The 21,048-nt window shown below is 37.7% G+C and overlaps 1 protein-coding gene and 1 long non-coding RNA gene across 5 annotated transcripts in view; one reads left to right on the forward strand and one right to left on the reverse strand.

Moving 5' to 3' along the window:
• LOC138190951 (UPF0489 protein C5orf22 homolog) overlaps positions 1-21,048 on the reverse strand; it is a 243,378-nt gene that overhangs the window by 175,036 nt on the left and 47,294 nt on the right. The window contains exon 4 of one of the 4 annotated variants that reach the window (XM_069135909.1): positions 5,786-6,075. The exons of the other annotated variants lie outside the window; for them this stretch is intronic. Within the exon in view, the coding sequence (XP_068992010.1) occupies positions 5,892-6,075 (184 nt within the window). The 3' untranslated portion in view covers positions 5,786-5,891. Of the gene's footprint in view, positions 1-5,785; positions 6,076-21,048 lie in introns of those variants that run through there. 4 annotated transcript variants of the gene reach the window in all.
• LOC124218806 (uncharacterized) overlaps positions 10,241-21,048 on the forward strand; it is a 42,457-nt gene continuing 31,649 nt past the window's right edge. Inside the window, exon 1 of the long non-coding RNA XR_006883181.1 lies at positions 10,241-10,269. This is a non-coding gene — a long non-coding RNA (uncharacterized lncRNA). The remainder of the gene's footprint in view (positions 10,270-21,048) is intronic.

Genomic DNA, 21,048 nt, shown 5'->3' on the forward strand with positions numbered 1-21,048 from the left:
TTATTTTCAATGGACAAAACAGTACTTTTGAACTTTTTACTATCAAGCTTTCGCGCAATCGCGAGGAAAAAAGGTTTTTTTCTAATACAGCGTCTTTCTTGCGTGACCTTCGTTTGTTACCATCCTCTTCCATGGTAAGAAACTGCAGCGTATTTCTGCAGAATGAGTTTTAGGATGTCGAGACGGGTTTTACCCAAGTTTCATAGGACGAGTTGCGCTTTGGCGCAAAAGTTGAGAGCTCAGCTCGCAAGCCCCAACTCGAAAATAATTGGATCGGGACAATTAGAGAACAGCGAGTCTTGCGCTATCGCTCTTGCGGCGTTATTCCGCCCGGTCTAATGGAATCGCTCTTCACTCTCCATACAGCCATCCCTTCTCTCTCCTACCTCCCCTGGGGCTGTAAGAGAATGATAAGTTTCCAAGGTTTCACTTTCTTTTTCAGTGCGAGTATGATTCCGCCTCGTAAGACACTTTGACATCAACGTGTGATGCGATCCTAACGAGACTCGGCCTTAGAAATGCATTTATATACACAGTTCATCTATTCAGCTATTCACTTTATTCTGGAACATTGAGGCGATCTTATGCGAAATGAAAACTTGCGTTGAATGCCGTGAAACCATTACTCAGAAATCCAAGAAGTACTATGTTGAACCCACTGGGTTTCAACCGAAAAAACCACCTCAAAAAACGCAGTATAAAACAAATGTTTTTTTCCTCTTTTGATATTGCTTTTTAAAAATGACGAAAAGCATATATTTTTAGATTATATGAGTTTATGCATTGAAAAAACGACAAGGTGAACGACTGACCGTGAAATAGTACCTTATAGTAACTATATTTGAAAGTAATAAACATGAGCGTGAACTCTTTCGTAGTATTTTCTGAACACCTATTAGACGAAAACTGTAGGAGCGTATTTGCAGAAACCCCAAATTGTTTACAGTGTGATTTGATCTATACACTAAAATATTGATCATCAGTTAATAAAATAACCAAATGGGTTATCTCACTAATTCCATGTTCAATGAGAGCTAAACAAAAAAGCACCACAAAGATTTAATGAATCCACCTCAATTTTACCCAGGTTATTTTGAGGATCTGGGATTTTTTAAACAAACCCGAATTTTTGTCTACCCCCTGGCCGATCGAAGCTGAAATCATCGAACTCCGTTGATCTGTGCTTGAAATATCATCAATTTCTTGGATAAAAACTTTTTTTCGTGCTGCTGGAGTAACTCAAAAAGTACCGGACTGATCAAATCCAAAATTTATTCAGTTCTACGTAAAGAAGGCTGCGAACTGGGAAGAAAATCATAAAATTCACCAGACGTTTGATCCTTCTCGACGTATCGTCGGACGATAAATTGACCACAGACAAGCACCTAGCCATTCCCTTGGAAATGGTTGAAAATAATTATCTACACCTAAACATGCGAGAATCTAGTAAAAACATAACTTTTCATTATCGGGTTACGTGAAATAACCCTCCTTCAACCCCCGCACCCCCTTACAATCCGTAGGCCGGAGGAAGTTAAATATGTTCGTTTCTCATGAGGAGGCAGCATTTCCGTTAATCCCTGTTCCTTATTCCCTCCCATCGTAAAGAAGGTGGGAAAAAATTCAAGCAGCGGTTGTCTAGGCGTACGTGACTCGAAGATTCGAGCAGCGGATCGCCGGCCGCAGTCGGTGTGCACGGGGACGTTTCCGTCGACCGACAATGGGTCGCGTCTCCGGCTCACCTCTTGCTAATGGAACGACCTTTCCTTTCCACTTCTTTTGCGTCCCCCGTTCAACCATCCGAGGCGAAAAACTTTCCCGCGATGGAGGACCTGGCCGACAACCGACAACCACGTGCGCAGGCGCGCGCGCGATATTCGCCTACGGTTGCGCCACCGCTACTGGTGGTGCTCAACCTGCTCGTGGAGCTAACTTGCCGTCGCAACATTGCGATCCTCTTCCGGGTAACGAATACCTCCTGGAAAAATAAAGTCGTCGTTTTTCATCGATCGGCACGATTCGTTAATCCAATTTTCAACTTCTTGTCCCTCTTATTCCACGGGGGAAAGAGAATGAGTGAAGTTACTGTAATCACTTCAAAAGTGAAAAGTTAAGTTTTCACTAGATCGTGATGTTTTGAAGTTTGAAGTATGCAGGTGTGTGTGTTATGAACTTTTTGGCCCACGGTACCTCAGGAACGAATAAACTGATTCAATGATTTTGGTCCCAATCGATGGGGCCTTTTTAAGTTAGATTTGTGAGAATTTTGGCAGTTTTTGGGTTATTACAATAACAAAATCAGTGGTATCTCGAGAAGGAAGCAACGGATTTGAATGGTTTTGGTCTTAATCGACGGGGCTTTCTTAGCTTAGAACAATGTTATTGAATTTCGATTTGATTGAGCTGGCAATTTTCAGAATATTCAAATAAGAAAATCAAAAAAATTTTCGTTTCATTGTTGAGTGTTTTATGAACTCGAAACCCATCGAAGCGGGAAGTTCTCAGGCTGGCCCATCAAGGTCAGCCAAATTACCTACTTGCTTACAATCGATGTATTTAGAAGGTTTTCATCTGGATTCTTACGTAACTTCATCGTCTAGGATTCACCGTTTGTTTCATCTTTTTACTACGGACCAATCAGAACCGTTTGGCACATACATTTTTATTTCGCTTCTTCGCATTTTCTCGCTTTGGATAAAACAACGTATTTTTTCGAGCCATTTTGTTCTTTGCGATTTGAGAATACAGATAATCAAAGTTTTGGCAAACTGAGAGCCAAAAAATTGTATCTGACTTGAATTTGATCACTGCCATCTAATTCAATGGTATTGTCATAGTTGTCAATGAATCGAGTCAAAACTGGTAATGATATAGTTCTGTTCTTATACCTATTGCGCAATAAAGAATATTTTTAGCTGTGGTTTTGTACCCTCGTTGACTATTTTCATTCCGTATAATTATGTGAGAATATAGATCTGATTAGCAAATGAAAATTAGCTTCGTCTGGCTGTGACTTGTAAAAACCCTGGTATGTATTACGAGTTTTTTGAATTCGGTCACTCGTATTATATTTTCTTGTGTCTGTTGCAGTAATTCGATGTTGGCGTAACAACGACGTAATGCAAACGCCTCATTTCGCTGAGACTATGCCATAATTTCTTGTGATTACTACAACATTATTCAACCGTTATTGTAACGATACCTTTTCCTGTGATTTTCTACTAATTTACACAACAAGATGAAATATATCTCCTTGTGACTTTCAAGAAAACGATTGAAACGATTACTTAGGAAAACGACATTGCTTGTAAAACAATGAGAATAGAGTAATAGAGTATTCTGCAGTCGTACTTATCGATATCTCTTAAGAAACCCAACACGGCATCCAAGATTTGATAAATCCTTTTGAAAATTTGTTGATATATCATTCTATGAATATCTGCAGACTCGATTTATACCAACATTTTTTACACTGGTAAGATGAGATGGAAGGTTGTATGGTGGAGGAGCACTTACGGAATTTTTAGCTGCGTATGAACCCGTTAAAAATTTAACAAGAGCGGAGAATTACACATTCGTGAGATTAAGGCACTTCATTAACTTCAAGAAAATATGTGTATATGTATATTTATACATAGCAAGTAGGGTCACATATGTGCAATGAAATTGAGTTGCTTTTAGTATTCTATTTTTTTGAGTAAAGGGTAAAGGACCCGTCTTTAATAGGGTGAAATATTCAAAATAATCGACTTTCCAATTGATAAATTAAACTCTCTAAAATCAGCTCTTGAAAGAAGCTTCGCAAAGTTCGAAAAGAAATGTTTTTTTCAGACTGAAATATAAATAATGAAATACCAAAAAATAGAAACATTAGATTTGTGGGTAATGTATCGCCCAGTAAACGTGGAATGGCCCTTAAGAGGATGCAATAAGCAGTCTTTACCGACGGAGTAAGCGTCCCTTATTTTGAGTATTATCAATACTTACGTGGCACCGATGCAAAAATACTGCAATCAGAGAAATTCTACATGCAATACCGAACAAAACTATCCAAAAACTTCTCAATGTCATGCGAAAGTAACTCTAGGAAACGTATTCCTGTAGTAAATGATAATTTAATTATGGGAGTACATTTCTTGGCATTATCGTTGCATAAAACAAAACTTTTTTTGAATATTTATACTCAGTGTTCCATGCAGAATTGCGTTGACTGCGTTTTTTCACATCAGTGATGTATAAGCTTTGATAATAGTAAAAATAAGGGAAACCCAACGCAGTCGGTAAATACCGACTACAGCATTCCGTTAACCCTTTCAGTCTAACATTTTTTCACTCAATATTTTTACCTGAGTTTTGACGCTCGATGATATCTGGGGCCGCTGATCACGAATCTGAAGTCAGAATGTGATAATTTCTACATCCAATATGGCGGATGTAAAATCGAAGAAACCATAAAAATTCTATAAATACGGCCGAGATTTGTCACTTCCATATTTTAATAACCATAATACGAAGCAACAGAGATCATTTCAAGTTGTAAATAAACTGTGCATTGGACATGGAAATTTTTCAAGCGGGACCCTGAGCATCCCGCTGTAACTAAAAGGGTTGAGAAAAAAAACGGAATTCCCAAAGCGAGTCCACGTGCTGGATTCTGCCGGCCGACCAGCGAAACTTTTTCCACTTAATTCTCGTTCTATGAATACAATAGAACCCTCTGAGTTCCTCGGTAAGTTGGTAGTCGCTGCACAGGTGCGGGACCGCGTGTTTGGCGGCGTAAGTTTACCCAAGTCCAATGAGGGTTGTTTGTTTTTTTCCCCCCTCTAGTCGTTTTTCTCTATCGTGGGAGGGATGCACTTCAAAGTAGCCGGTTTGGTACGGGCACAATGCAGGTACCAACGCGGATAATTATTGTTCGGATTATCAACGGTTCCATTCCGTTGTACGCGCGCATTTCGTCGTCTAGCTAGAATAATAGACTCGGTGAATTGTCGTCCGGGTAAAAGGAGTCTTGGACGTTCTTTATTATCAGAGTGATTCAGAGGTATGTTTCTTGCAGTTCGCGACGAGCGTATTCCGATGGTCACCGGAAGAGGAGCAAAAATAACTACAAGCTGGGCTTACGTGGCGAACGAAGATCGTGTACAAAGACAAATTTCTCTACAAATTTAAGCATTTGGTTATTTCTTATTTTTTAACGGAGCATAAAAACTTTGTGGTCATGGATGATGAACCAGAATTTATTTTTCACCTGTGACCAAACAGTTAAGCCTGTTTAAAAGTACCTTCTTTTGGATTCAGCCATTTGTACTGTATTTTCTTTTGAGCGTTGCCATAATTCCATGTTGGTGCAACAATAAAGTGACGTTGAGATCCCATTTGGCTGTGAGGAAAAGTAGTAAATCGAACAACCGGATTGTTGTTGAAATTTCTAAACAATGTAGTATTTACAACTATGATCATATTAAATTTTCGTATTTAAAACTATAGTCATATCAAATTTTTACTTGTACTCTGTATTTAGGAGCGCATAATTACAATGTGTAACTATTCCCATTCCAATTACAAGGAATTACAAGGATGAAATAAGTTTTATATTATATTTTCATTTGGTAATTGTGAAAAAAATTACATTTGTTATTTACAATCGATGATTTGAATTTCGTTTGAACGAATAAACTATTTAAAAATTACAAAAACGAATCTAAATTTTCGTATTTCCATATATATGTATATAATATAACTTATATTCTATTTCGTTCTATGATCGCAATATACGATGTAATTTCTATGTTCTTTTTCCTCGCATTTCAAAGTAAGAATATAACTCGTATATTATTGTAGTCTCAATTACAAATCACATTTGTGTAAGATTGACGCGTGTCAAAAAACTACACATTTTTTTGACAATTTTCGGGATATGAGTAACTAACTATATGAGTACAAAAGAGCGATGCACCGTTGAAATTTGGATCCTTTCCGTTCGTTTGTTTATTTAATATAAAACGAAAAAAATCGTGCCCTGGTCGTTTTCCACGTTGACGTAAATATCTCCAAATATCGAAGTGCACGTATCTGAAACGCGAAAAAGGGCTTAACAGTCCCATTCTATACACAATTCTGAACAAAAACACTCCAATGGATGTTCATTTGCAGCAGAAATAAAGAAATGGCATAAATTCTACAAATTTACTACTGCGACTTAGTTTTATTTATGACATGACTATCTCATCATTTCGAGTGACGCGATCGTTATCAAAGATGAAATTCATTTGTCTTGAGAAAACTTTACCTATAAACCAAATTACGGTTAGTTGATTCAAATAAAAGTCGTTTGCAGTATTTTATAACGAGGTTTGATTCTTCATGTGTGAACTCATATTTCACCAATTTTCTGAGAGTTCCCATACAAAGTTACATCAAATCATTTGAGATCTTCTAAATTCATCTGAAATTTCGTGAAATTCGTTAAACTCCGTGAAATCTTCTGGCATCCAATGAATTCCCATCAAATCTTACTTGAAATCCTCTGAAATTTCATGCAATATTGTGAAATTTTATGAAATCATTGAATTATTTCAATGAAAAATCGATATCTAAGCTCTCGTTCATGATAATTATTATTATTTTCATCTTGCAATTTTATACATACCTTTAGTTGTTTACGAAATTGAGAACTTTCTTTATAAACCGTGCTTTATTTTTTCAACTTGCATTATTTGTCAAATGTCAAAGTCTTTTATCTTTTGTCGAGTTCATGAATCATGTGATTTCGTAAAGAACGGTACAATTTTTCTTTGTAATTCCGTCACATTCCAGACCAAGGAATCACCTGACAAGACATCCTGCAGCAACAATACTCTACGGGCTATTCGAAAGCAATGATTTCACGTCAAATAAAAAAAAAAAAAAACAATTTATTTCCACACGTTTCAGTGCGCATTAAAAAAACCCTAAAAGTTTGAAAATCGATGATGCCACAGTCGTAAAAAACATAAATCCTCCAACTTACCGTCAACCTATCTAATTTCTACCGTCTATATAATCCCTGAAACGGAAAAATTTTCTCACAGAATGCGGGACTCATTTTATACATTAGCCAAGAATATTTCTCTAATTATACTTGGGTATGATTTTTATTTCAGGATTATAAGACTACCGTTTAAACCTCGTTCCCGCGTAAATAATATCTATATATTGCCCTGTGATCTGACAGAGTCTAATGATGATTGATCAATACCACGAGTCGGTCCTGCAGGGCGTGAAATCCTGTTGGATGATCGTCAAACGGGACGCGAGGCGATGCGACGGCCGTTTGTGCGTGGCGTAAGGCGCAGAACTAATGAAAGGAGGGACTTACGGTCTTCCCGTGGGCCCGAAGACCCGTTTCAGGGACCGGGCAGCGCTCCCAGCGGGGGCCTAACTCGATAATGAACCATTATACGAAAGCCCGGCCGGCGAAACTGACCACAAAAAATTCTCACGCCTGTGTGCGTTTTTGTCCTACGTGTTTGTGCCCAACATATATTATATACACGTGTATATATATATGTATAAATACACACGCTTGTGCTTCGATGGCCGGTTGGTACGATATTTATAATGCGCTCGTTTGAGCCCACGTCGTTCAGGTATCAAGTGGTACCTACCCACACACAGGTGTTCTTCAATCAGTATTTCAATAACACAATGCACGGGAATTATCCATGCAGTGCAGGACGGAAGGACTGGACGTCAGTCCGTGTGCTGGGGGATTTTTTTTTTTTTTTTTTTTTTCATTGAGAAACTGAAAACGGTAGGAATTTTTGAATAACGGTTGGCAAGTCGAGGATCGAACGAGGTTGACGTTAGTAATGTAATCGTAACGAAATATCAGGGTAAAAATCACTATGTCCTATTATTTTTATACTTACTTTGCAGGATGTGAAATTTGAAAATGTGATTTTTTTTTTTTTTTTTACAGTATACTGAGTTTCGAACAATTCCAAAAATGCAAAATGACGGTTTTTTTTAAGCACGAATCGTAACGATAATGTTACTAACTTTAATACGATAGGACCGAATACTTTTCAGATCGTTCTATTATCAGATTATGTTTGGAGAGATTTTTATTAAAATGAAAAAAACAAAGTACTGGATTTTTCAAAGAGTCTAGGTGTCGACTTTTCCTTTTAAATCGCTTCAAAATTGTGGAAAGATGATAGATTCATAATTTTATTTGTTTCTATCGCACTGAGAAATGTTTTTGAAACATAGATAATAAAATTGTTATATCGACAGTAAAAATGTTGTTTCAGTAAATTATTTTTAAAAAAACTGTTTTTCGAATCAATATAAGATAGCGTTGAGTAAAATTGAACAAATCAGGTGAGTTTTTGACAATCTAAAAGCGTTTCGAAATGGAGAATTCATATCCAAGCTCCTGTTTATAATTTTATGATAGTAAGAGCCTTTCTTGAATTTCGAAGAAGATTATCGTCTCACGGATACGCAAATTTCATAAACAAATATCGTAATTAGATTAAACAGAATGGTAATCGATTTCCACTCATCGATCAAATTAAGTTTGATTGCTATCGACGCGAAAATCATCGAAGAAAAGAAATGTGCACATAATTTGAGCAACACTTTTTGTTATAAAATTTAGAAAAAATTCGTTATTATGCATTATACGTCATGGACGTGTCAATATTTTTTTACTGCATGACTGTGCAAAAAATTCTCACCTCCATAGAAACTTTTCGCTGGCCCAATCAATATGTATAAGATTCGAGGCGATCTTACGGCCCGAAATGTGCCAAAAGCATTTGAGAATATTCAATCTGCAATTTGCAAATATTCCACAAGGATTGCAAGTCATTGCAGCTCTAACCTTCAAGCAACACGTCAGGAACATTTCAACGTCCGCAAAAATGATTTGGCAATTTTTAAACTGCCGGAATATTATCTCGTCCCACGTAATTTCCATCCATCGAGAGAGATTTCCGGTTGTAGATATTACACAATCCTGGACTGTTTTCGTTCATTACCGAAACCGAAAAATGTAGTTCTGTGTATAAGATGAAAGTTATATTGTATGTATATTGGAATTGGACATTCTGCCGTTCAGTGATTTATTTCAAACATGTAATCGATTTCGTAGATACTCCTGATTTACCTGGAAAAGTGCGATAATGCTTGGAAATATTTCAAATATATGAAAAAATATTCTAATAAAAATCATTTCAAATCACCTTTACATATTTTTGAAGCGACTCGTGTTTTTTCCTGTCAGCAATTGTGTTTTTCGAGTCAATAAAGTGTGAATGAATTCAAAAAACACTGCATTGATCGGTTCGATTCAACAACGAATTGCAGAATGTGTTATAACAGTTCGTAGTTGAGCATAGATTGGGTTAGAATTTCACGTTAGCATTAATTTTTACTTTTTTCCAGCTCCAATTCATAACCAACAATAAGCTGATAATTGACTAGTAATTTTTTTCCTCCCAATGCCACATACCAAAATTGTACAATGGGGCTCAAAGGTGAAGTTCTAAAAGTATCGTGGAATCTATGACGGTTAAAAAAAAAAAAAACTTAACGCATCCAGAAATATTTCTCATGCAAATTTTTATTTGCAATCTTGTATTTTTAACATTGCCAGTGACTCGAACGTCAAATTTATCTGTACAGTACTATAAAATTACCGGAAAATTGCTTCAAAGAAAATCCAAGCAGCATAAATAAACTGATAATCTCAAAAGCAATATTCAGTCATTTGTATCGTTTAGATTAAACCAGATTTCAACGTATAATATTCGGATGGAAATCAAGTGTATAATTATTACAAAGGGACTGATCGACATCTTTTTATTTTTCCAGAAATAAATGTTCATTTTCGAGCTATCATCGACCAAAAGAATACTGTGCTCAAATTTTTTTGAATATTCTCAAATAATTGTTATTCACAGTAAGCCACTTTGAACAATGAATTGCGATTTCAACGTACTAGTGCGAATTATTCAAACGAGAATTTGAATACAATGTTTAGGCGATAATTAGTTCGACACATTTTTTTTTTTTTTTTTTCTAGCCACCCTGTATGTGTTTTACCAATTCACAACCGGCTTGCCACGATCGAGAAACACACCCAGCTCTTTGTGAAGCGATGACAGTGAGAATTACAACGTACAAGAAGGTGGGATGAAAAAGTATAAAGCGAAGCGTAGGCTGCAGTAGCCGGCTCCACAACTCGCCACACGAATGATTTTACTATGGAAGGTAGAGGTAAGGAGGACTATCTCCGTGCATAGAAAGTGTCCATTGAATAGAGTACAATTAAGGTCGTGTAGTACTCCTACATTTACCGACCGAGCAAACTCACCCTTTTTCTTCCTACGCGAGAATGATAAAACCACACATGTTTTTAACGATTTTCGGCATATCAGTTACTTTCCTGAATTTTGCTAGAAAAGAGCGATGCACCGTCGAAGTTCGAAGCCTCGCGGTTCGTTTGTTTATTTAATAAAGGAGGAAAAAGGGTGAGTTTGCTCAGTCGATAAAGGTATGCTTTGGCAAAAGTTTCGCGCATAAGAGAAGAAGATCATAATAACGTACCGTTGGTTGAAAAACAGGCACAGGATGTTGTGCTTTTTTTATTTCCTCTTTACTTTTACGTCCACTTGAGGAACTTTTTACTGCACATATTAATAATTTGAAAAACAAAAACTTTTTGTAAAAACTACAACTTTTTATATTGTTGTTTCAAAACGATTGCGTATCAACAACGTCTTGTTACAAGTTCAGGTTGTATTGAGTATATTTTCATCTGACTACGCTAGCAGTCGACAATGCATTTACGGCACTTTTATCAACTTATCTAGTCATTATGACTAATTCTATGTTTTGCTACTTCCCTTTGACATACTTCTACTGGAATGGTTAGGCGTACCTCGTTTTTCGTAATTCCAAAGATATTCGAACAGTTTTATGTTAACAACACTTGTTTTACTGAATTTTTATAGTTACTGTAACAAATGAAATTTTTATCAGTCTACGAAAGTCTCTTCAAGAATAAAAATAAAAAATTGAAAATACTGGAATTATAAACAACGGCTTGGATTTCGAAGGTCCGTTTCGATTCGCTTCAACGTTATTAAAAATCTGGGAGATTCGTTTCACCGCTTGGTTCATTTAGAATGCTATTTTCTAAAAACGAGCACTTTCACGAAGCAAAGATGAGTATTGTAACTTGTATTGTAACTCTTGGATGATTCGGATCGTTTGTTGGATGTGAGGACATTTTAAATACGTCTAGTAACAAATCATATCATCTCTGGGAATAAAGAGTAGAATTTATAACGCACTTTCATCGTATTGAGCCGCTGGTGTTTATTCTGTGTTTTAGTTTTCTTTTGGCTTTGCCGAATTTCGTACGTGAAATAAAAAGTGGCAGTCTCAAGTTGCTCAAATTTCCAACATCACGCGAAACATGAAACAGTAAAAAGTGACTGATTATGCTATGAAAAGTAATCGTAAAACCCAACACTGAATATTAAAATCTTGAAAAGCCGTTGTGTTTTCGAAAATTCAGACGTGAGCATTCAAAGATTCAGAAATTTCAAAATTCGAAAGTGTCCTTAAAATTATTAGATACTCGTCTTGACGTTATCGGCTTCGATATTCATACCTCATACTTCTTTACTTGCACATATTTGTTGTACTTGGTGAAGCCTAAAAACGTGTGCAATAATAAGCAGAAAATCTTGAACCCTCGAAGAGAGCGTATAAAAATTTCAATTCCCAAGTTCAAATTCTTTACTCTGAAATGTGAATTCTTGAAATGCCTCAATAGGCGCTTGTATCAATGTTACAAATTTTCAATACATTAACGAAACTAAATTATAAATACCTTGTAAAAATCCGCAATTTTTATATTGAAGATTGAATGCCAGGTTAATGATGAAATATGTGTCATCGAATCACTGCTTTATTCGATCGCATGGATTGATGATTTGCTAAGTAAACTCTCTTCTAGTTAACGCTCAAGTGGATGCGCCTGGAGTTTCTAATATAATTTACTCGAATTGGAAAAAATTATACTGAAAAAAAATGTAAAATACGTTCGAAAAGAGACATTCGGTAAACGGCTAAAAGCAGACATTTTCTCATTTTTAATGACAAGTAGAAAATGCATTTACGAAGCTGTTTGAAATGAGAGACTTCAGATTGAAGTTAGCGACGGTATTGTAACGATGCATGTTCATAAAAATTCTTTATCTTGCAATTTCGGGCTTGTGCAAAATACAGTGAACTTGACGAACGGAAATGTACTTATACATTTTGAAAACTCAGCTCCTTCGAAATCATTCCGAAATTTGAGAATAGTAATTTTTCCGCCAATGTCTTGAGTGGTAAACATTACTGTCTACAACATTGTGCGAAATATGTATGTACGAATCTATTCGTGGGATGAAAATAAAACATATCTGCAGTTCACACGTGGTAGAAGTGAAACCTTCAGAAATTAAACTGCGAGAAAATGAGGAGAATGCAGTATCAGGAGTGGAATAATTATAGGGTTTATTTATTATATGTAATGTTGGTACCAAGTTTAAAAGTTATTTTACATTTTATTATTCCGACACCATGTTTTTAATATCAACAAATGACACGAGTGGCTTATGGTAACTAAAGTATGAAATAAATGCTTTGGTTTGGATTCGATCGATATATCTTTGAAATACAGCGTCAATTACTGTTTTTGATCTTGTTCGTTCCGTTTCGTTATATCGATGGTCGTTTCATTCCGTTTCCATCGAGTTTCAAATCACTCCCGTGCTGCAGAAGTTTTCACTTCAAAAATACATTTTCGAGTTTATTTTGAATGAAAAGCGCATGTTCGAATCTCTTAAAACTGCAACACGCACGTTCGAATCTGGTTTGAGTAAAAAATGTACGTCCAAATTTATTTGAAATGGAAAATCCATGTCCGGATCTGCTCGTGATGGAAAATTTAGAAGAAAATTCTTCAATTCGAGTAGAAATTCAACCTAAAACCATATACGCAGCAGACGGCATGTGAGATGCAGAGGAGATAGCAACGAAGAAAACTCATCTGGGAAGTACCTTATTCATTGGCCTGTGGGCAGGAAACGGCGCAAGTTATCTTGCGGCATGTCAAGTTAGGTTGCAAGTAGGCGCGATCGGCGCGAACCGGACTTTTGCCACTTTTTCGTATCCTCTTGCAGGGCGCGTCGCGTCGGGGGTTCGAACTTACGATTATTGCAAGCGGAATATCGGGTCCCGTTTGTTGGGAGAGCCAACAGCTGCGCAGCGCCGGCAAACTTGAAGCGGAGTACAAATGAGAGGCCGCTTCGGGATGCCCGAGCAAAGATGGAGAACTCCGCCGATCTGAACTAACGTCGTAAATTCAATTAGTCGGCGAATATCTCTGCTCCGAACTATAAACTACCAACTTCTTTACAACATTTGCCATACTGGATTTTCCCATCGTTGTCGCGCGATCGGCTCGATATCGCAAAGTTTTACGCATACCGTTGGGGTGGAAAAATGCTAAAGACCAAAAAGCCCGAGGGACCAAGTCCCGAAAGTCAAATTACCGACGGTTAAAAACGTATAAAGACCGCGAATACGAAAACATTTCCTGTTGAGACGTAAAAGTCGAGAATGCAAAAATGTATAAATGAATTTGTAACGATATTCTATACATTTTTTTTTTTTTGGAAAAGGGGCAAGATTGCGAAGTGCAAATAATTGAATTGCGAAAATACCGAACGGTCAAAAAGTCGGCTTTTTAAATGTCGGACTCGTGCCTTTTTCGAAAATGCACGAATCCCAATTTATCAATGACGACTGACCAAAGACTCGAAAGGTCAAAATCCCGAAACTTATTAAGATAGAATGGATGGAATACCGAAAGGTTGCAAAACTTCGGAAGTAAATTTATTCTTTCCAACGTCACCAGTTGCAGCTAAAAGATGGAGTTACGCTTGTGAAGTGAATGGGAAAAACGATTTACTATTTGAATATCATTAAAAATATCTTGCCTTTTTCATTGCGTTATTCTTTTTCTTTCGTGACACGGACGATTGTCTAATACAATGAAATGATCTTGATAAAACAAGCATCGCGTTGACGAGTTTCACAAATTCCGAATTTTTAGGAGATTCGGTATTTCGTTCTTTAGAAATTTTGATCCGTCTGCATTTTGCGGATCGAAATTTTGTTTCTTCTGTATTTTCATTTTCGACATGTAATTTTTTTGGTTATTTAGCTGTTCGAAGTATTTATAGCCGCTCTCAATTTTTAATTTCCGAACTTTCATTTTTCTAGATCTTCACATTCTGTGATTTGTTCATTCGGACTGCAGACTGTGCTGAAAATCCTTCTTTCACTGAGAAAAATTTCATTTGTTATAATCGTAACTAGAAAAATTGAGTACAACTGGTATCGTTCAAAAAACTGTTTGAATATTGTTGGAATTACGAAAAACGAGGTACGCCTAACCATTTTGCGCTATTTTTGATCCTTTTTTAGTAATTGCAACGGAAAATCAGTTTCTTCGGTTTACTGAACTTTTTTAGTTAAATAAGGCTTCAACGTCAATTTATTGTTGCACAAGCATTAAATTTTCGCAACAGTTGCAAGAAAATATAGTAACAGTGATCGTAATAAGAAAGAATAGTAACGGATACCAGACTTTCGGGTAACGGCTAGAGAACTAATTTTCATTTTGTACCTAGAAGTATATTTCTCGACTGTGGTAAAAAATGAAAATAGTTAAGGACTGAGCGGTAATCGGAACTAAAAATTTCTCTGTGTTGGATAAAAGAGCATTTGTGTGAATAAACTTTCGGGAAAAAAGTTATTCCACTAGGCGATTCATCGAAAATCTCAATTTCGGTCCAATGACCATTCGTTATTTTAAAATTCGTGTCTCGAAACTTTCGGCTTTTCGACCAGTCGACCTTTTGATCGTTCGGAATTTTAACCCCCATCCTCGTTTTTTCAAAAAAGTATAGCTTGATCATTTTGATTGCCCAAATTAGCAGAAACAACAACGATACCATGTTATTTAGTGAAAATTCGTAACCAGGTAGATGCTTAATAAATGTAGATTTCGTCGGTTGTTGGTCATTTTTTACAAACGTAGAAAACGACGTTTTCCAGGCCCCGTCAACCATCTTCAGGCTACGTAAAAAATTAACAAAAAGGCTTAACAAAACATTTGTTTTTCTTTCTATCGATACGTCTGTTTTTGACGTGACATTGTCTGATGTGTTTGTTAAATTAAATTTACAACAATATGCGATACCGCATGTTCCATAATTTTAAGGTTAAGCACGAAACTATGACGTTTGCGACTTTTGAATATGAAATGTTAAAGTACCTCAAGGTCGTCGTTTTCCATGTTGGTAAAAAATATGTATATTCTGTAACGTGGCATTTTTGATGCCCGTTACAAGGAGCTCTTTGAACCCTGGGCGGAACCAAAATTTAGGAATTTCCGAAATTGAGTCGCGAAGTTTTTGCAAAAGAGCGCCAGGACTAGAGTCACGCATCCGAAACTACGAGAGGTGACACCTTAGCGAATAGCGTAAGATATTTCAGGTTTTTTGTTTTTTTTTTATTCTTCGAGCTAGAACGGCATCAGGCAAGAAGTCGACACCGAATTCGAGGAAATTGCGAAGTGGCGGACTAGCGACAATTGCGAAGGAAGGATGTCGAGGCTGCGGAGGGGGAGCCGATGCATATCCCCGCATCGCGGGAATCCAAGGTGGACGCGATTCCCGCTGGCGGCCGGCGCGCCGCAGCCTCTCCCCCCTTCACCCCGCCAACAATTGACCGGCGAACTTGCGACGGACCGACTAGCGACGAGGGAGCACCACGCTCACCGCCAAGACGTCATGGAGCTGCGCGGAGGACGAGATTGCGATCTAGCTTTAAGTTCTGCGCAGCGATGCTATCGAAGGTGCGCGTCGAGTTGCGCGATCGACGAAATCGATGACGGATCGATTATTGCGTATTCTTGTGGATATGACGTCACGTATGGGATGGCGTATCGAGATCCGTGTTGCGGCAGGTCGTAGGTTTTTGAAACCACTCTAGTTCTGGCGGTCGTGATAAGTAGTCACGTTTTGGGGAGTTTCGCGAAGTAATGGAGTCGCCCAAAAATAGCGAGGGGAATGGAAAGGGGGTTGCAAGGATGTAGAAGGTAAGCGCTGCTTCTATCCCCGCGATTGAATTTCGAGCATAATTGCGAAAAGGCTTGCCGAGTAACGGATAGCCGTTTTCGATTTGCGTTTTAGAAAAGTACTCGAAATTCTTTTGCCGATTCTTTTGCTTGATGACCTTAGCCTGAGTACGCGTGTTAGAGTAGAGTAAATTTTGAGCTCCTGAGAAAGTTGAGTAGAGTCACGGGTTTTACTTGAGTCTCTCTCGTTTTTGAAATCAAGTATAGCCGAATTCCGCTGTACCGGGTCAGGCCGCGTTATCGGGTTTTTCAGTGTCATCTCTCGAGGAGGTCGGGAAGTGCCGAATCGGAGTGCTCGGATTAGCGGATAACGTTTCGGAGGATTTTGAGAAGGTTTGATTTCGGATGCGTTGCGATAGCGAATAGTTGAGGTTACGTTTAGTTGCGCCTGCGTTTAGTTCCGTACCCGTTAGTTAAGATAATGTCAATTGAGTCGTGTTACTTTGAGATTGTGTTTAGTTGAGGTTACATTTAGTGGTGCTTGCGCTTAGTTAAGTTGCCGTTTAGTTAAAATAGTGTTTAGTCGAGTTGAGGTGATGTATAGTCGAAATTGCCGTTGCGTTGAGCAGCAGTTGAGACGAGAAGTTCGAGTATTGAGTTTTGGATGCGTTTGAAATATAGTAACGTTTGCGGATTCGTTTAGTTGAGACAAGTAGGAAATAAGCTTTAGGTTAAGTTATGTTGTCACGTTTAGATTTAGGGCAGCTCGCGGTAGCGTCAAAGCTCCGAGTCGGGTGAGATCTCGGGTGAGATCGAGGACGCCGTCTGTTCGGTAGCCCGACGGCGCACCGTCGAGTAATTAGTTTTAGTTTCCGTTTCGAGCAATAATCGCCATGGAGAAGAAATGGCGAATTTGCAAATTCAGAATTGCGTATGAAGATTTTGTGATTATTGAGTGACATTTTAGTTAGGGAGCCGCGAGCTCAGTAGAGTAAGAAATAGGGTAGGTTACGTGTAGTTTTCTGTTTAATTTTAGAATCGCGACGAGCGATTTTTGGATTATATTTTTTTTGTTTTTGTATCACCGCTATTGATAAATATACGATTTTATTTTACTTCTTTTGTTAAGTAGCGTGTGTATTTCGAGTGTCGCTCTCTCTCCAAAAATTACCCCTCCCCTCTCCGCGGTACTGAGCTATCGAGCATATGCCCGAGGTATAGCGCATTGATGATTTCGAGGCGTGTTGATCACGCCAGGCGCCCAACAAATCTTCGCGATATTGTTTTTAGATCCAGGGTACATCGTGGACGCCAAATTATTGTGCACGCGGTAAGTTCTCGGTCATTTTCTCTGAGTGACCGAGGAGCGGGAAAAATCCACGTCACAATATATGTAATATGACCAACAAACGAACAAATCTACATTTATTATGATACAATGTTAATCGTACCAGAAAACGGTAACGTGGTCTTCAAAAATATTTAGTTCCGTCAATGGATCAAGATCGCGCCAATTTCATTAAAAATAAAATGAACGCTGGCAATAATCGAAGAACAAGAATTGGGAACATACAGAAGACTTGGCTCTCATTGAACAACTCATTTTGTAAACAATCCGTCAGCTCCGTGACACATGACGCGAATGAACGGATGGAAAGAATATCAGAGCCAGTGTTGAAAAGTTTTACGTAAAAAAAAAAAGAAATCAGCCAGTATAATTTTCATCGTTTTTTTCATCTATAATAATATTGTTTAATATTGCAATATAGAACACTTACGTAACTGACAATGAGATTCTTTGCCTTGTTAGTTACGTCAACTTTCATGTACAATGCATTGGAAGATTACATGTTTGCATTTTGTCGTATATATTTCTTACAGCGTTTGCATGAGATTTTATTTCATCAAAAATACTGTACCATAAAATTTCATCGGGTCAGACAACCGTGGAAATAAGTTTGAAAATTCCTCGAGATACCAATAATGTCCAGATGTTTCTAAAGGCTAAAGATTGCAAAAATGTTCGAATAAAAATTACAATTATACGCCTAGAAACCTTACGAGGATGATAAATTTCGTTCGAAAATTATTCAAAGAACGATATTTTGAGCAACGTACTTTTCACGACTGATCTCCGTGACAAACGGACCGAATTTTTTCTACAAATTTAAAATTAACACGAAGACGGAAGAAAAAAGTACCTACCTAATTTTCTCTCGGCTTGGCCACGTTTCCTTGGATTCTATTTTCGCAAATTTCGAAGTCGAGATTGTTCTTCAACGTGAATAAATGCACGCTATGATACGTAGAATATCGCATCGGTAGGAAATTCCGAAGTGAAGTATCGACAGCTCCCAGGCACGTTTAGAGGTCGGTTATTCTGTACAAATGCGAGTGCTGCGCACCGTGGCAAATAGCTAATTTGCGGCCTGCAGTCGCAGCAAGAGCTTCTACCGCACAAGAAGTTGGTATTGCTTTCCTAATTGCTTTGAGGTTTGTACTTCTTTCATGGGAGCCTCTTCTTCCAGCAGCTCGCGATCTGACGAGAGTCCCATATGACGTATTCGCGATAGGATCAGCGATCGATGGAATCCCGTAAGACCCGAAGGCACGCATTTAGTCTCTGATGAGTAAAAACGTCTGGCGATGATTGAGCAGCCATTACCGTTTCACTAATTCTGATCAGAGCTTCTCGCATTCAAGTTCAACACGAAGAAAACGAACTTGTACGGAAAAATGAATGTCTTCTTTTTTTCATTCAATCAAACGTTGTTTGAATCATGAAAAATATTACGAACTACGTGAATTTGTGTTATCAAGTGTAACTTCAGGTGTTTGAATCGAGAAAGCATTCCTTTTGCCATATTTCTTCGGTATCATAAGTCAATCAAGGACTAGAGTCTCATTTGCGTTTCGGCACTTTAAGGTGGTCGCTCCTCAGAAGTGCAATTAGTTTGTTTACAATGATACAAATTGAATTAAGAACTAATGTAGACGTCAAGAGAAAGAAAAAACCAACCAATCATCCTATATTTACATTAAGAATACGTGAATAACGAGTGAAATAATCGAGTCGTAACTACATTCGGAAAACAGTCAGGTTAAGTTAACCGTTAATGTTAATATGCACCTGACAATCAAAGAAGAACTTTAATTTTCCTTCGAAACCATCCTTACCGGGGTACAAAGCTTCCAACTGTTCACTTATCTGGGTGTTTAGTTAACATGTTGGCATTTACAAATCAACAAGTTTCTCGATAACTTCAAACACCGTTACCGGCACTCAAACGTGCCCGTAGAGAAAGAGAGGGAGAAAGACTGAAAACATGGCATCTGTTCACCGACATCATCTTGGCGCCCACCATCCAACTATCGACCCAATACCGACTACAACTTATTCTCCGTGAAAAAAAATAGTATCGTTACAGTATCGATACTTTGGGGATAGTAAATTCAATCTCTCAAAAGCATGAGTAAACTGTGAACTCGAAATTATCCCCAGATTCACGTCTGTTTCTCATCAAGGTCATGTACTACTGCTACCTTTACCGACCGAGCAAACTCACCCTGCTTCTTCCTATATTAAATAAACGAACAAACGGAAAATGTTCAAATTTTGACGGTGCATCGCTCTTTTGTAACGAAATTCAGGAAAGTTACTCAAATCTCGTAAATCGTCAGAAATATGTGTGGTTTTTTGACATGTGTTACTATTCCCGCATTTCTCGCATTTCAGGGGCCAAAAAGTGCATAGCTGTGATACTTTGAGCAATTCCGCAAATTATTAGGAGTTAAATGAGCCATCGTGAGACTGTTTTCGTGCAATTTTTAGGACGCCAGACAAGATATAGGAATTACAATAATTTCTTAGCATTTTGTGATTCCTAGTCTCGTTTAGCGACCTCAATATTGCATAAAAACAGTCTCACGATGGCTCATTTTTTCTTCATTCTTTCCAGAATTGCGCAAAGTATCTCAGCTATGCGCTTTTTAGCCCCCGAAATACGGGAAATGTGGGAATAATGACACGTGTCAAAAAACCAACCATTTTTTAAACGATTTTCGTGATATAAGTAACTTTTCTGAATTCCGCTACAAAAGAACACCGTAGAAATTTTAATCCTTTCAATTTGTTTGTCTATATAATCTAGGAAGAAAAAGGGTGAGTTTGCTCGGTCGGTAAGTGTAGGAGTACTACACGACCTTAACGATAAGCTGCAATGCCCGATGGACCAACGATTGTATTCCAAAAATCTGGTCACATTTGGTACGTTTAGTTAGTCACTCGGGAAATTTTGGAAGACCTAACATTTCGCGTTTTCGACAATTCTTTAAATTCTAGGATGAACAGTATTATAATTCATTTATCATTGACATGATTGAATCAGCCTGTCGATTGACAGTTGTATATAGTGACATTTGATTCACGAAGCATAAATGACGAAACGACAATTTTTTAAGTTACAATAATTCAACAATCAATTTCCAACCTTCACAAAATGACTTCATTGCGAAAATCTGATTTCGCAATCGCAACAGAATCATTAAGATTGTTGGGTGAAACCTTTGCTCAAATATAACTAGAAACATTTCCACCTAAATTTGGTTTACGGGGCCATATTTTGGTCATTACAAAAAAATACTTTTCCGAGTGTTTATAAGCTTCCCAAATTTGCCCATTTTTTCAGCCGTCGATCAACCCTTCAGCACATTCAAGAACCGCTTGTATTTTTTTACAGAGATTTTTAGGTGGCATAAATAATGTTTTATCGACAACCGCGATTTATGAGGCATCTAAGGATTATTATTTCCACCTGGTAACAGTCATTTGGCCTTCCCAACGACGCCGC

The sequence above is a fragment of the Neodiprion pinetum genome, chromosome 5 (assembly GCF_021155775.2).
Source record: "Neodiprion pinetum isolate iyNeoPine1 chromosome 5, iyNeoPine1.2, whole genome shotgun sequence".
NCBI lineage: Eukaryota > Metazoa > Arthropoda > Insecta > Hymenoptera > Diprionidae > Neodiprion > Neodiprion pinetum.